The sequence below is a fragment of the Larimichthys crocea genome, chromosome XIII (assembly GCF_000972845.2).
Source record: "Larimichthys crocea isolate SSNF chromosome XIII, L_crocea_2.0, whole genome shotgun sequence".
NCBI classification, from domain to species: Eukaryota; Metazoa; Chordata; class Actinopteri; family Sciaenidae; genus Larimichthys; species Larimichthys crocea.
Window position 1 is genome coordinate 15,285,882 of NC_040023.1, and position 16,515 is coordinate 15,302,396.

Genomic DNA, 16,515 nt, shown 5'->3' on the forward strand with positions numbered 1-16,515 from the left:
TTTCCTTTATAGAACTTTTATTTCACAACACGTCAATATTCAGTGTTTCAGGTAAAGAATGTCTTCCTCAGCAGTATTCATCGTCATAATATAATATCTTCTGCAGTCACCAAGATTACATGTTCACAACTCAGAAAACAGACTGACTGTCTGTTTGCGTTGCTTCATATTTTTGTACAGAACCAAAGAACTGTGTGCAATGGTAAAACAATATTTCACTTTGGAAGAACAGTTTTGGACTTTGGATAAGTTCCTGTTTTTAGTGGCAGCGTTCCTACAACCAACCTGTAGCCAAGTATCTTTTAAAGAGCTACACAAACAGTGTACTTGAACTAGAATATCCTGCAGATGAGCTGTAAATGTGTGTATTCATTTTGCCACACACTTCTTGTTATACATATGTATAATATTTATATATATATATATTATATTATACATATAAATATATGTATAATATTTATATTTTAAATAAACATCCCATGTATTTCTTACAACCAAATTCACACCTCAGATAAATTCCTATGTATTTGACATACTACATCATTCCATCCATTTTCTGTACCTATGGGCAATTTAGATTCACCAAATAACCTATTAAGTGCACATCTGGACTGTGGGAGGAAGCCGGAGTACCCGGAGAAAACCCACACAGGCACGCAGAGAATTTACAAACTCCACAGCCGAGGATCACAGCGCAAACCACTGCACCACCACTTCATCGTACACTTTTCATTAATGCACTCCAAAGGCACAAAAAGACCACTTCCAAACTCAGTGCATGTCTTTATCTATTTTATACTTTATGGTTCATTAATACTGGTCAACAACAGTCACCAGTTATTGTGCTTGTGTGAAAGTAGTTGAATATGTCATACGTGTCAGAGGTCTTATTTCCTGTTCAGTTTTACAGACAGATGTGCAGGGTTTCCAGTATTGGAGCTTTACAGCGTGTACCAAGTCAAAATGTTCTACCAAAGTAAAATATCATGATGAAAAGCAAGTCAAATAAAAGTCATACAATCACACATGTTTTAAGCACTATTTACAAGCATGAATAAGCATTAGCTCTATCATTTTGCCGTCACCTTTACAAACGGTGCCGTTCTACTCAAAGTAATAATATTATGCTGTTAGATGATTTACGACAACCCTTGTAGCTGATAACTTCAATCTTCAAAGGTCCTAAAAGATCACAGAAACTCAAAGCGATTACAACAGGAACATTTCAGTTTGCACAGATACAGTGTTTCACCTTCAAACCACAGTTTTCTAGAGGTGAGAGCTACAGTAGAGTATTACTTTGGATATCTCTAGTTTACCATGAACACTTGCTCAGACGTTGGTCAACTTCCTGTATGCTTTCTTCATCACTTTCATGAATACATTTCCCCATTAAAACTTAATCTCATCGTCTGTCTTGGCTTTCACTTCTCTCTTAAAGATTCTGCTCAGTTTGATTGGTAAACAATGCGGCTACAATCAACTAGCCTAGATGTTGTCTAGCTTTAGATTTGGGACTGAAAAGGAGTCAAGAAGATTTCAATTCCAAAGACTAAGCATGCAAATCTCTCCATTCTCTTCATTAACACTTTGAACCCTCCACAGCTTGCTACTTTCTAAAAAAAACTCTCCTTTCAATAATATCAACATTCAACTATTAACTGTCAGTTTGCGTCTGTGAAGCTCGTGAGCTTTTCTGTGTCTTTGTCTCATTGATCAATCATTTGAATAATCAAATTTAAGTTAGAATTTGTTTTTACAGTGTAGTTTGAGTCCAGGTAAAGCGTCATACTAATCCAAAAATCTACATTCATAAAATATGTAACTTTACAGCAGCAGAATGTGTCACGTTAACTGGCATAAACATGAGATATAACTGACAGCATTGCCCACGTTCAAGAATTTTAAGGTAAAAATGGCATTTACTGTGCCGATCTCATTAAAATAAGTCTCTCTCAACCAAACAACCACATTTTAAAATAAAAAAGACACTTTGAATAAATTTAAAAGTTCACCTTCATTGAAACCAAGGAAATTTAACAATCTGGCAGCTTTCCTAAAAAATATAATATTGTAATATCACTTTTAGAGTAGGAGCCTGTCCTCTTTCCATAACAACTTCATTACAGTGAAAGTGAAAGTTCACAACCTGCTATTAGGAGCCAGTCCCTAGATCAGCAAAAGAAAACTTAATACTGAATATGGCACACAAAAAACAACAAAAAACTAGATTAAGAGTTATATCAAGAAAACATTGCACAACAGTACAGTACAGTAAGAGAATAAGAGGCATCTTTCATAGGAGAGGAAAAAATTAAAAATGTTAGTTATTGTGGACGAGCAAGATACAGTATCTCAACTTTAAACACTAAGTTAAGTACAGCCTAACACCTTACATCTGTTTAATAAAAGCTAGTTTTTATTTCAATGCCTACGTTTCACTCAAAGATAATCTGCAGATATTATAGTGGTCTTCTTTCTACTCTTTTCCTATTAACTACTTTAAAATCTAATGGGCTGTAATCATATCATATCAGATAACAGATCAGCCTTTACACATTAACCTTTTATACTTTGACTGCACATGAAACACGATCTGTATTTGATTAACTTGCAAAAAAAACAAAAAAACATTACAATTTAAAAGAATCAACATGAACCAATGGGCTTTTTCCAGGATTCAACCTGAGGTTTGATGGACAGGCAAACCACAGACAACAGGACTGTTGCTGCTGTGGGAATAAAACGCTTACTCGATGATAGGAGCTGAGCGATCATTCGTGACAGTTCTTCTGAGTCGGACGTGGGCAAACGGATTGAGCCTGAAAGGAGGAAATTGTCAAAATTAAAGGTATGAATCACATATTACATAAACCCAACCCTAACCCAGCTCCTTGAACTCCATAAGCATATTCTTCTGGGATGGCAGTCCATCATTTCAGAAGCAATTACTTCAGAGGCCATGAACGCAGCATTTTTGTTTTCAACATAACGTCGAACCATTCATAGCCTGTGACGCATACAGACAAGTCGATGTCAGAATTGTTTATGTTTTCATAATAGGTTAGGTAATAATAAATGGAACAGAACATGATAAATATCTATGTAAGTGCTGAAAACAAATACATTACTATACAAATAGATTAGTTTTTTGGCCTTTTTCGAGCTTTATTTTTAATAGAGACAGCTGAAGAGTGACAGGAATGTGGGGAGAGAGAGAGATGGGGAATGACGTGGGAAAGAGCCACAGGTTGGATTCGAACCCTGGGCTTTCACAGCAAGGACTGAGGCTTCACGCATGGGGCGGCTGCTCTACCAAATGTGAAAAACGCCGCCCCATAATTACTATTGTTTTAACTATGATCAAATCGGGACAATTTAGTATTTTGCAGACGTTTTAAGAGAAACAAACCGGGATGTCTGGTCACCGTTGACACAGACTAACACTGTTTTCCCTAGAGTTATGCCGCTAGCGTGGCTAAGAAAGAATGATCAAATTGATTAATGCATCCTACACTATAATGGCTTTAAAGCTTCTTTTGGTTAGAGCCTCACTTGCCTGGTAAACTTTTAGTGCTCTGTCCTGATGTAACTAATAAACCGACTTTATGTCCCTTCAATGACAGAGGCAGAGAACACTTGAATTGCTACAAATTACCTGGTTGGGGAGGGTGGTGGAGAAGCCAGGTCTGAGGTGATCTGTAATGTAAAGAAGACATTTCCATTATTTCAAGGATCTGTATCTCTACATTCACTCTAAGTCTTGATCTCCTCTCAAAGGTTACATGTTTCTGACCTTGTTGCTGTCGGCCATGCTGTATGGGCGTGGGCGGAAGGTGCTGACCCTCTGGGGAGGAAGGGAGTGCTCCTCCTCTGATTCAGGGGTGAGGGCTGGGAAACCTGGAGACACCAGCTTGTCGAGCTGTCCCGTACTGGTGCTGTTAGCCTTAGATAAGAAGAGAGAGCTACGGGGAAGGTCACAGACGGAGAGGAAAGACAAAGGAAACATGGTGAGAGTTGAGAGATGTTGGTTTTGTGTTAATTCATCAACAATGCTGTTGCTGTTGGAGAGTGGAGTGAATGTGTTAGGAGAGGGCGGTGGAAAGACTTAGACGGCATACCATGAGTATCATTCTTCAGTTTATGAGCTCGTTTTGATTTATTGAGAATACAGATGGAAAAGGGAAGGGTGTCATATTGGTTTTAACATGACAATGGCCCCCATTGAGTTTTCTGTGAATCACTTGATGTTATAACTTCCTACTTTTCAAAGTATTGTTGAAATACTGAGCTGAAAAACAGCTAAAGGGAAGTGAAGGAAGTATTTCTGTCATAAACTTGTCATGAGCGACCAGCATATTTCATTGTTTCTTCGTCTTATATTTACCTCTCGAGGTGATCCGTCCTACTGTGGTGAGGCTGAGTGTAGGAGAAAGGGAACCAGCCTTTCCTGTGGAGGAAAATTTTACTATATGTGACTGAAAAATAAAATGAGTGTCAAGAGAACACCCTTGGTTATCGCCTGAACATCATCTTAGCCAGAAACAGTTTCATTCAGACTCGTCTAATGTCACTTAATTATAATTATATTAATGATAAACACTCTTTGTAATGCTAATTTCAGGAAATTCTACATCAGTGTGTGGTTTGTACAACATACCGTCCAGTTCGTTCATTTTGACCATAGTGCCACCCGTCTCTGGGTTCAGAGATGAGCAGGGTGATTTCGTCACCAGGCACAAAGTGCAGTAAGCAAGCACCACCCCCGCCGCTCTCTGCTGCTCCAGGAGTGTGAGTGAACATGGCTTCCACACGTGTAGGTCCAGATAAAGGCAACATCCTGGGGAGACTGGAGCCTAGGAAGAGGAGAAGGAGGAAAACAATAGTTTTAGCAATAGATATTCAATGTATTTATATCCAGTGATTGTCTTCATGGTTAATGGTTTTCACGTCTTACCCTGAAAGCCGCCCAGCCTCATTTCGCTGACTGGTCTCCTTGGCAGTGGAAGTGTTGCTGTTGCAGACAACTCAGCGGCCCTCAGCAGCCAGGGATTATGTGACGGTGATGAAGCATTGCTCCCTCCTGGTCCCACCTGTTGGTGCAGTAACTGCACAGGAGTCATGGCCCTGGAGAGAGGAGCACTGTGGGGCAGTGGAGGACTGTGTGGAGCACTATGAGGGATGGGGAGGGTCATGCCATGCAAGGACCCACTGGCCGGGGAAATCTGGCTGAGCGACATCACCGTGGAGGGGATGAGGCACGGGGAGAGGTTGAATGTGTTGGTGGCCAGGAGGACAGAGCTCTGCTGGGTCGAGTTGTTGGATGTAGTAGGAGTGGATGCAGCAGGGCTGGTGCTGCCACTGGCGCTGCTGTCAGGGATGGGGCTGGCTGATGCACTGAGGGGTGTGCTGGTGTGCTGAGGAGACGCTCCTCGTGATGAACCTCCAGCAGCTCCTCCGGTGGCAAGAGAACGGAAAGTCTGAGGGGACCCCTGAGGAGGACCGGTTTCACTTTGAGAGGAGGAGGAGGGGAGCGAGCGCTGCTGCTGGGAGCGATTGGAGTCTCCATTTAACAGAGGAGGGACTTCTTGAACAGAGAGTCTCTGAAAAATCAAGGACAGATGCTGTTAAGAGCAGAAATGATAAGTCACTATTAAAACTGTATTATTGTTAGTGTCTTATCACAGTTTTTAAGTCATGAATCTGGTGACTTTAACTTCAAAAGGACTTCACCAATAATTTTTAAACTTTTGACTTGACATCTCAAATGGCAGAACGACTTCCAGACTATGCATCCAAGATTTTATTGGCCTAGATGTTGACTCAGAACTTCAGAGCCAAGTCTTGAGTTTCCTCCAGTGACTTTATCCCACTTCTGCCAGGAACAACTACTAATAGTTTTGTTTTGTGCTTGACCACCGCCATGCACGTTTGAGTTTATCCAGGGAGGTTTTGGAAGGGTTTCAAAATATCAATCCACCATCAAATCATTGCGGAAACTGTGTAGCAGAGATTATGCACTGCAACTTAAGGAGATCTTTGAGCTCAAGGCAGCTAAACAGTGATAAGAAAGAGTGAAGGCTGTGAAGAAGGTCATTGCATCTATGACAGTTGGCAAGGATGTCAGCACTCTGTTCCTATAGCTGTCATGGCAGTTAACACCCTTTTAAAGGACTGTGAAGACCCTAAGCCTCTAATCCAGGCCCTTGTTGTTCGTACAATAGGTTGCATCCGTATGGACAAGACCACTGAGTACCTGAGGAAATGTCTGAAGGATGAAGAGCCATAACTCATACCAAAGAACATAAATAAAAAATTATCTGACCTGTTCTGGCTGAGCAGAGCTGAGCTTGGTGTGGCGGAGGACTTCGGCAACCCCAGCAGCCCCTGAGCTTTGAGGCGCAGTGTGACGCAGCAGATTCAGAGCGCGCTCTGGGAGCTTCGTGGGCTGAGAACATGACTGCTGCCAGGATGACAGTTTCTGCGACAGAAGCTCTCTCACCTGGGTTAAGTCCAAGAGAACAAATGGAGAAAAGCACAACACTGTTAAAGGATGAAGCTGGAGACCAAAAAGTGTACATACTACCTTCTCTATCCTGTTTGTGGCTCTCGGATTACTACAAATGTATTTTTACAGCACCAGGACTAAACATGTGGGATTGACCCAGTGTAGTGTGCCGCATTTATGTTGTTTTAGTAGTTTTTGGACAACAATGAAGGTCAGTGGCACAGAAGAATAAGCTACATGAGAGTCTGATTACACATTATGGTAAATTAATTTTATAAGAAGACAGACTTTTCCTTTAATTTGATCAGTGAGAACAAAAACAGGTAAGTAAATGTGAACAGATCACCTTGGAGTGGTAGTTGATGAGCAGTTTGGTAACACAGCACTGTCTGTCCACCAGGAAGCAATATCGTCTCCTTTCCTCGGTGAGGGCAGACTTGTAACCCGTGGCGACCAGAGCGTCCAGCTCGCCTTGGCGACGACTCATCAGCTCCACAAACTAAAGGAAAAGTCAAGAGAGATTGTGAACATCCTCACACATGCACACACAGCCCCGCGTTCACAATCACACGCATAGTTCTTGATGATGGAGTGACCTTTAATGCACATTGTGAGGATCTGAGAGACCTGCAGGAATCTGTGACATCATTTCCTGCCTGTAGCACAATGATAAGAAAATCTGAATCATAAAGCTCTGTCCTTGGCCCTGGTGACCTTTTCCTCTAACATAAACCTCTGCCTCCCCTTTGATTTCTCATTTTCACCCTCCAAGCCGCTAAATCCCTTCACTCTCTCATATCGTTTATACTTCTTCTTTCTTGTGCACTAAGATGCTTGTTTTCTGAAAAATCAGCTGAGGCAGATTGCTCTTTAATCTTATTCACACTGGCCTATTTCTCACACAAACCGCTCACACAACTCTTGCTTTATAATCTGCTGTAATGCTGAGTGAGTGAGATGTTTAGTATGCTCAGATGAAAAGAGGTCGCTGTTATATCGATGACATGTTTGTGCATTTGACTCAGGGCTTCACTTACCTGCATCTCTCTGTCTCCGTATTTGTTCGGGTGACGACTGCCCTGACTCTTTCTGCGGAGCTTCTTCAGCTGGGACTGGCAGCGCTCGATAGACTCAGATTTAGACCTCCGCTCACTCTGATATTTCTTTAGGGTGGCCTGAGAGCGAAGTGGAAAAAAGTCTGTCAGATGATTTGTGTTGGATGAAAGGAGGTTTGATAGAGTTTTTATTTAAGATTTAGGTGTGGTTCCACTTTTATTTACAAGGTGAGTATGTTTTAACCATTAACGAGTTCAATTTTACAGTTATTCTTCTGTATTTTTCCATAATTCATTCAATAATTTCCGTTATTGACATTTTGAACTAAGCAAAAATCCTGCTCTTCTAGTAAAAGTGACGGGAAGCTTTGTTGTCTAAGATATACGGGATGTTTCAGTCAATGTGTTGACTTACTGTAAGGTATTTAATATCCAGTTCCAGCTTCTGCTCCAACTGGGCGAGCAGCTCAGAGTGAAACAGCTTCAACTGTTGATGAAAACATCCACATGCACCATTTAAAACCAAGTATACTGACACTGCAGCGTCCAAGAAACATGTAACTCTGCAGTATTACAGACTGACCTCTTAACATGGAAAACATCTTTTTTCAAATAGTCTGTCTGTCATGAACATGCAAGTTAAATCATAACTTCAACATCCAGCCAAATGATCACAATGTCCTTATTGGTCGAATAGTTTGTGCAGTCTCACCACATCTTCCAGTTGCACTTGAATCTGTCTGTGGACCTCGGCCATCTGAAACAGTGTGTCTCCTGTGAGGAAGAGTGACAACAATCAGTACCATATGTTATATTCAGATTAGACAAATAATCTGAGCAGTAGTATTACAAATTTGAGGGTTTTTTTTATGACATTTTATAAATCTATTTTACTACATTTCAAAAGAAAATATTGTACTTTTTACTCCATTATATTTATCTGACACCTGTAGTTACTACTACTACTACTACTACTACTACTACTACTGCTACTACTACTATGAAGGCTGAAATGATGGATCTATTTTGATCCTTCAAGGTTTTGAACATTTCAAGGTTCCAGTTCTTAATTATCTTAAATATGAATAATTTTCAGGTAATTGTGACAGTGTTTTCTGAACTTTTACAAACCAAATAATGCAGATTAATCCATAAAATGATCATTAGTCCTGTGCAAAATAAAAATGAGCCCCACCTTTACCAAAAGTACAACAGTAATATCCTGTCGTACCATTTTTCTGCACTGAGTACTTTCACTTTGAATACTTTTCAATGCAGAACCTTTACTTGTAATGTAGTATTTTCACAGTAAAGGATCTGAATACTTGCTCCACCGCTGATATCAACAAACATGCAGATGACACATCAGTCAAACGTCTTAAAACTTTATGTTTAAACACAATTTCTCATTTACAAAGTGTCGGTCAGCTGTGGATCCCTCCCTCGGTCACACAGCGCTGTAGTATGTGGTGGCTGGCATCTCGCCCTCTGACTCTCCTGCCTGCCTCCCCCGCTGTTTTCAGCATTACAATGAGATCATGTGGTGTTGTTAATCTCCCAACAATGACCCTACTCTCTCCCTTTCCCTCTGTTCTCTCTCCCTACATTTCCTCATTCCCTCTTGTCTTCATCTCCTCCCTCACCGACACACGCAGCAGACTATTTGCAACTTCTCTCCAGCTGTCACGTCGACTCTCTTCACTTTATTAGGTGCCATCACCTAATTTATTTTTATTTTCTCCTCAACCCGGTCCTTCTCCACCAGCCGCCCACTCACCCAGCTCTTTGGAGCCTTGGCTGTCGCTTGCCAGCTCTCCGAGTTTCACCAGAGCATCAAAGTACCCTTTGGCTGCCACAGTTACTCCTGAAGAAGAGAGTACATTTTAGGGGAAATATTCTGAAGCCAACTAAGTGGAGAAATCAAAAAGTGTTTGACTTACCTGTCAGGGCTTTTTCATAGTGTTTCCCCATGGTTACAAAGTTTTTCAGGCTGGGGTTGAACTGGTCCAGAATGCCCTGTTGGTAATGATACACACACATATTTCTAACTACACATTATACTGTGTTCGATCAAGCATGTGACAAATGTTTGAATCCATAAAGCCCCCTGTTGGACAGGAGAGTCTTACCTTATAGACATTTTCTGTCATCTTGTTGACCTCTTCTGTTCTAGACATTTTTCTTCTCTCGGTTGTGTCCTGTCACCATGTACACTCGTGCTGTCTTCTCCTCCTGTTGTCCAGGCTTAAACTCTACAGCTAACAGCAACAATCTAAAAGAGACAAAATACAGAGCAGTGATGACTCAATTTACTGCAAAACATGAGGAGGAAACACAAATCCAGATGTTTTTATCTTCACCTCCACAGAGACAGAAAGGCGCCAAAGCACCCCGGCTGATAATTTTGATTGGTCAATCGACAGGAAATGAATTAAAAATGCCAAACAAAACATTCATCGCTTCTGGCTTCTCATATGTTATAATTTGCTGCTTTTCTTTGTCATAAATGGTAGTAAATTGAACATATTTGGATTTGGGACATATTTTTTGAGTAAAACAAGGAATTTTGGGGAAATTATAACAGGGATTTTCACTATTTTTTTGGCATTTTTTAGAAAATCAATTAATTGCGAAACCAAACAAAGATAAGTGTCAGACATTTGTGTACAGAAAATCTCCGTTCATTCTTCCTTTTAAGAAGCAACTACAAGATCTGTGACGTTTAGATCAGCACGAGGACGTTTAAGGCTGCTGAGCCATCACAACAAGGGATGAGGATGTCAGACCGTCTTGGGTTTTGTCTGAGGGCAGCAGGGTTATTTTCACATGCATCTCCTCTGTGTCTCAGCTGCCAGTTTCCACATTATCGGCTCGCAACATGACTGCAACCCAAATATTTCTCCTAGATTTGAGTGCCAGACGAGTTTTACCATTTCAGATAAGAACAATGGGCTTCTCCAGGCCGAGTCACAGGTGTCAGAGCACTGAATAAACACGCGACAACAATGTTTCCTCAGCAGAGAGGACGATCAAGGGGGACTGGTCTGAGGTCAAAGGATTTCCAGTCTGGATTTAATGACAAAATGCTCACTCGATTTTCCCTGTGCACCCCTCCTTTGTTATCACAGTGAGATTACAGCGAAAACGTTGACCCAGATCAACTAATGGTATATGACACAAAGAAAACATTTCCAGACTCTTGCTCATTAAGGCCACCCTGGCGCAGTCTGTAATTTCTCAGAGGAGCTTCTCAAAGCTGCAGCAACTTTGTCTCTTTTTCTTTTTTAAACTCAGTTTTATAAAGTCTTTAAAATAATGACATGAAGCTAGATAAAACATGTATGTGTGCATATTCTCAGCTCAGTGCGGATTTCACTCTAAGAAATAAAGTGTTGTTTGTTTCAGGATGCAACAGGAAAAGTCTGCAGGTGGTTGGGAAACTGATACAGAAGGTGCATTCATGTGGTTTAGCCTCTTTAAATTTCTTCAAATGGTTTTAACACCCCGCCCCACCCCCAAAAATGTCACTCAAAGCTGCAACGATTAAAGAGGAAACGAGCAGAAAATTAACTGCAACTATTTTGATAATGGATTACTTGTTTGAGTCGACAAAAAATGATCAAGATTATCTCATTTAAACTCTTTCATTTGTGAGGATTTGCTGTTTTTCTGTCTTTTACATTGTTGCAAACTAAAAAAAATTTAACTGAAGCAAGCAACTGAAGAAATGTTTCACTATTTTCTGACCTTTTCACAGCTGCAGCCCAAATGTAACTACACTGCGTTTAATTCCCAATAAATTACATAAAGTGTTCAACCAAAAAGAAAAGTGTGTTTGAAGGATTCATGCAAGATTAGGTGATTTTGAGTTTTCCTGTTTTAAGATGAAAGGCTCAAAGATCATCATGCATTTCTGGAAAGATCAATTAATGGTCTAACCCTGCAGCTTAAAATAGCACATTTCAACACCATCTCATCTTATTTCAACAACTGCATCAACATCTTTTGTGCAAAGCTTAATACACCAAGCCAGCCTGTAAATACTTTTTATAACCTCACATTTTTTTCTTTTTTCCAGCCTTTTGGCCACACAGTGCAACTTAATAACAGCTACCTGTTGGTCCCAATCTCTCAGCTCCACTTCCATTAGTTAGTAACAAACAGTAATAAATAAATCAGCAACTTTCAGAATAAAGAAAGGAAAAGTTACATACCTTTTCAGATCTCATTGTGGGACACGATAATGGCTTCCTGTGAGAGTTAAATGAACAGTACACCCCCTCTTTTCTTCCTATAAGGCTACTTTCCCTCTCCGTTAGTTAGTGGGGGGTTGTTTCATCCAGCAGAGCACTAAATCTCAGCTCCCCTCCACCCCTTTTTCACATGGCCCTCTCTCCCTCTTTTTTTCTCCCCTCTGTCTCCCTCTCTCATACACTTTCCTCCCCTCTTTCTGCCTCTCTTTACTCCCAGGAATCGGGGTCAGATATTTGGTGCCGTTCAGTACCTCTCCTCATTACTGAGCCGATTACCGACATGCCTTCACGCCCGCAAAAAAAAAAAAAAAAAAAAACCCGTCCACCGACCGACAAACCCCCGCCCAGTACAACCAGCTCCCTGCCGTTGGAAACCCACTCTGTGTCTGCCTCTCTCTCTGTCTCTCTCTCTGTCACTCGGGCAGAATAACAATGAGCCAACGGGACCTCGCCTGAATAGGAGCAGGAGGAGAATAATGACTTGAACTTTTTTTTTAAGCCACAGCACAGGCAGAGCCTATCACTGGCCTACATACACCCAGGACCATCACCAAGCTCCTGGTCTCCCTGTTCTCAGACAGGAGGAGGCCCCTGCATGGACCCCTCATTTACTGCAATGAACCGCTGCAAAGATTAAAGGTGGTGGAAAGTGCATCTAAGTACTGTAAACTTTTGAGCCACTTGTACTTGAGTATCTCAGTTTTCTCCACTACGTGTTACTTTCAGTTACTTTGCAGATTCAGATTAATAATTCAACATTGGTCCAATTAAAAGTAGTCTAATCGAATCAGCTTATAAAATATGAACCATGTGTTTAATTCAGGGATTTAAACTCTCCTCAGAATGAATGAATAATAAGAATTCAAATTATTAATGAATCCAGAGGTCATGACCTCAGTGTTCTCACTATGGTCTGTATTTATAGTTGTATTTTATGCTACATTATACTTCTACTCCACGTTAAAGGGTAATATTGTACTTTTACTGCACTATTGCAGCTGCTTTACAAATTCAGATTTATAAAGTAACGAGGGTATAAAATATAATGTCATTTTAATCACATCACAGGTGCTTAAAAGTAGATTTTAAAGTTGAAACTCCAACATAAGATGAATGACATAAAACTGTGATGACATATATAAGATGGAAGTGTTAACTCATAATATTTAGGAGGAGGAGGAGTGTGAGGAGAAATAGACAGTGTTTGCACAACAGGACAATGAATCAGTGAACAAACGTCAGTCCAGATGTTTCATTGTGTTTTTCTTTTACTTTCTTTTCTGCTGTGTGTGTTGTGTTTGTTTAATAATGGAAAAAATCAACAACAACAACGTCAAATAAGGAGATTCCACCACACAAAATGATGTGAAGTAAAATTTAAAACATTCAGCTAAAAGACACCAAAATGTTCTGTGGCCCTGCAGAGTCTGTAGGTTTGTCACTGTCAGCTTCGATGTAAAATACAAAATAATGAATGCATAGTTTCTCATTTTTAGTTCACAGAAATGCACTGCATATACTGCAGGTCAGTCTAATAATATGAATATTATGACTTCACTGCATGGTTTGAATCTAACTAATAATATGAATATTATGACTTCACTGCATGGTTTGAATCTAAATCTGATCAGTAAATATACACAAATTATAACTGTAAGATAATTGCACAGGACGGTGTCAGAACACTAAAGTAAAGTTTTAAATATCTTTGAGTTAAATCTGCGGTGACTGGATTTTAGAGGTTGTAGATCATGAAGATGTTTCACCTCCAAGAGGATTCCTCAGTTTAGATCAAGAAGTAAACTGAAGTTTAGGACTGAAGAAGCCTCTTGGATTAGAGGTGAAACATCGTCATGGATCTACAATCAAGTCCAGTTGCTCCAGATTTAACTCTTCTCAAAGAAGGATGACAGAATTATGTCAATATATTTGATGTTTATGTTTTACAGCCAAATTCTGACTTTCTCCTGAGCTCCATTACATACTTATACTTATTTTCCAGTGATATGAAAATGACCTAAAAAGTTGCCATCACATCATTTGTAAGAAGTTCAGGTGTCTGACCGGAGCTGTCGTGTGTTGCAGTTGCAGGTCTTTCCCAGGTGGAGGCGATAGTGTGACATCACTTCCTGCAGCACTTCACCTGTGTGAGACTGAACAGCCAGTGTGGTGCAGCAAGTGTAGGCTGTAGTTCGACTATAAGACCAAAACAGGCAGGTAGGAAACTAATAATAACACATATACCTTCATAAACAGATAAAGAGATGAAGCACAGCCACTTCACCACTTCCAGGTGTTAGGCTTCATTCCTCTTCACACAATCAACACTATAGGCACACATAGAGTATATGTGAACAAGTCAAACATATAAAACCTGTCCAGGATTATAATCTCCTCATTCAAAAGACGAGACATCATGTCTTTCAGCCTCCAGTCTGTGCTCGGTGGGGTTCTGGGTCACTTGGTTCAGTGCTGAGGGGGAACATTGGAGTGTCTGTGGTCTCGTGTCCTTGGACCTGAGCCGTAAAGCTGTTTGTGTCGGCCCGCTTCCTCTGGGCCTAATTCACACTCACTAAGGAGATTGACAGACAGGAGAACAGGGCTCACACTGACCTATTAAACAATAAAGATGACTTATACACATCCATGCGTCTGTCTGTGTTGTCACGCAGCGTTTCTTTGGGCACAAAAGCAGACATGAATCTTTTAAAGCAGGTCATGTACTCAGCTGATCTGAACTTCATGGTTTTCCTCCAAATGTGTCACATTCAAACAGTGTCTCAGATGACTGTCCTGCCACTATAAAGCTCTCGGAGAGGTAAAATCAGTCCAAACACAGCTGAAAATATGTAAGTTCTGGAAGTGCACTGATGAGGTACATCCATGTAAAAAATAGTCCTGTTGTAGTAATAGCGTGCTGTTGTGGCAGTTTTTATCTGGCATTTTAAAGCTAACAGTTGAATGCCGCATGACATTAAATGATCCTCTCCAAACAAACTATGAGTATAGAGCGTTTTATACGATTATTTATGAGGTTTTATATTTTATGTTTGGAAGTAGTGAGTGTGTGTTTGTGCACTGTAAAGTGTTATCAAATGCAGATGTGAGGAATCAAGGCCAGATGAACACAGCTGGTTATCTCATTATTAGTGAGTGGGATGTATTAGGCAGCAAGTGAACATTTGTCCTCAAAGTTGACATGTTAGAAGCTGGAAAAATGGACGAGCGTCAGGATTTGAGACTTTGGCAAGAGCCAAACTGTGATGGCTAGACAACTGGGTCAGAGCAACTCCAAAACTGCAGCTCTTGTGAGGTGTCTCCAATTTAAAATTGATCCAAGGAAGGAAAAACAGATCTCAGTCCAATCGGTACATCTGTGCGATGTGCTGAACAAACAAGTCAGATCTGCAGAGGTCCCATGATGTACTTACAGGACTTAATGGGTCTGTTGCTAACTTTTTGCTGCCAGAAACCACAACACATCTTCAGAGGTGTAATGGAGCCTATGCCTCGATGGGTCAGGGCATTTTTGGCATGAAAAAGACACAATATTAGACAGGTGATCATAATATTATGGCTGATTGGTGTATACTCCTGTGTTATGATCCCAGTACTTATCAAGATCTGACTTTCAGAGCCTGACAAGGTGCAGTAGTGGTGTCTGATGCTAGTGTGAGTAAAAGTGTCTGATCCTGTAATCAACATGTTGGCTTCATTGTTTGCGTGATTTTCTTTGACCTGAAAGGAGCCATCTGCTGTCCTGACACCTCTGTGGCTGCCAGTCAGGCTGCAAGAGACAAGTAGTTAATCAGGCCAATTACTCGCGTACTGGGATCTAGGTGAGCTGTGTGACGTTATACTGATGGAGCTGAGCCAATGATTGTGTCGTGTTAGAGGGGATAAATGTAAATCAGAGGTCAAATAAAAACAAAAAAGTGGTTACAGGTTGTCGGAGTGGGGTAAAATTATCAAAAGTCAATCTATAAAATTAAATTTTCACAATAAAAAAATAAAGATGATGGAGTAAGATGCCAAAAAGTCAAAGGAGTGTGACGGGAAAGAGGTGTGGTCTTCCAAGAAAAACACAACAAAGCTGAAGGAGGGGAGTAGAGAGAAGAGGTAGAGACAATAAAGGAAGGACAGAACGCGTTGAGCTCTCCTCTGCAGTAAATCTCTCTCAATCTGATCAGTGTGTGAGGCGGAGTAACTCACTACAAGTTCACAACGTGGATACACAAGCTGCTCTCACAGTGACTCCAAGGTAAGGACACTTTAACATTAAATTTGACTGGCTCAAAGTGTTAATATTGTTTTAGTTCAATGATTTCAGTGAGATGTAAAAAGAGCCCAGCCGTAGTGTGGTCCTGTATTTGCCTCTCAAAGGCAAAGAAACAACCAAACAGCCCAGAAATGTGAACGTAAAATTAAAAATAATAAATGACGACTAGTTGATGATGAAAATATGAAATGAAACAAATTAGTTTTTGTATTTTAAAACAGTTTAACCTGCGTCCGTTTGCATTTTATCTGCATCCAACTTTGCAGTAACTGAAATCAGTCAGTTCAGCTGATCCAGTGACGTGTTTGTCTGTCACATCCGATTGCATTAAAAGTAACATTTAGAGAGTGGATGGATGGATCCTCAACCACAGTATTAATGGAGAAAAGAGGTAGATTTATATTAAAATGTAATTTTGTA

At 40.5% G+C, this 16,515-nt stretch overlaps 2 protein-coding genes across 2 annotated transcripts in view; one reads left to right on the forward strand and one right to left on the reverse strand.

Moving 5' to 3' along the window:
* On the reverse strand, positions 1–12,237 carry zgc:158689 (brain-specific angiogenesis inhibitor 1-associated protein 2). The gene is made up of 15 exons (XM_019261332.2): positions 11,778–12,237; positions 9,693–9,835; positions 9,504–9,579; positions 9,341–9,427; positions 8,276–8,337; positions 7,979–8,050; positions 7,546–7,683; positions 6,855–7,007; positions 6,326–6,502; positions 4,958–5,603; positions 4,661–4,856; positions 4,388–4,450; positions 3,797–3,965; positions 3,659–3,699; positions 1–2,822 (listed from the first exon to the last, which is right to left on the reverse strand). The coding sequence occupies exons 2-15, from the start codon at positions 9,738–9,740 to the stop codon at positions 2,750–2,752; spliced, it is 2,001 nt and encodes a 666-aa protein (XP_019116877.1). The 5' UTR covers positions 9,741–9,835; positions 11,778–12,237; the 3' UTR covers positions 1–2,749.
* Positions 12,238–15,991: 3,754 nt separating this feature from the next.
* Positions 15,992–16,515, forward strand: part of LOC104938153 (neuronal pentraxin-1) — a 7,649-nt gene continuing 7,125 nt past the window's right edge. The window contains exon 1 of the mRNA XM_027287089.1: positions 15,992–16,077. The gene's annotated coding sequence lies outside the window, so the exon portion shown is untranslated. The remainder of the gene's footprint in view (positions 16,078–16,515) is intronic.

What these genes read in the sequence shown, in the direction of transcription:
- zgc:158689 (XM_019261332.2), bottom strand. Translation starts at nt 9,740, where the DNA reads ATGTCTAGAACAGAAGAGGTCAACAAGATGACAGAAAATGTCTATAAG. An exon ending in TGACAGAAAATGTCTATAAG is followed by an intron (nt 9,580 to 9,692) that starts GTAAGACTCTCC and finishes CATTACCAACAG; the next exon opens with GGCATTCTGGACCAGTTCAA. An exon ending in GCTCTGCTCAGCCAGAACAG is followed by an intron (nt 5,604 to 6,325) that starts GTCAGATAATTT and finishes TTGATTTTTCAG; the next exon opens with AGACTCTCTGTTCAAGAAGT.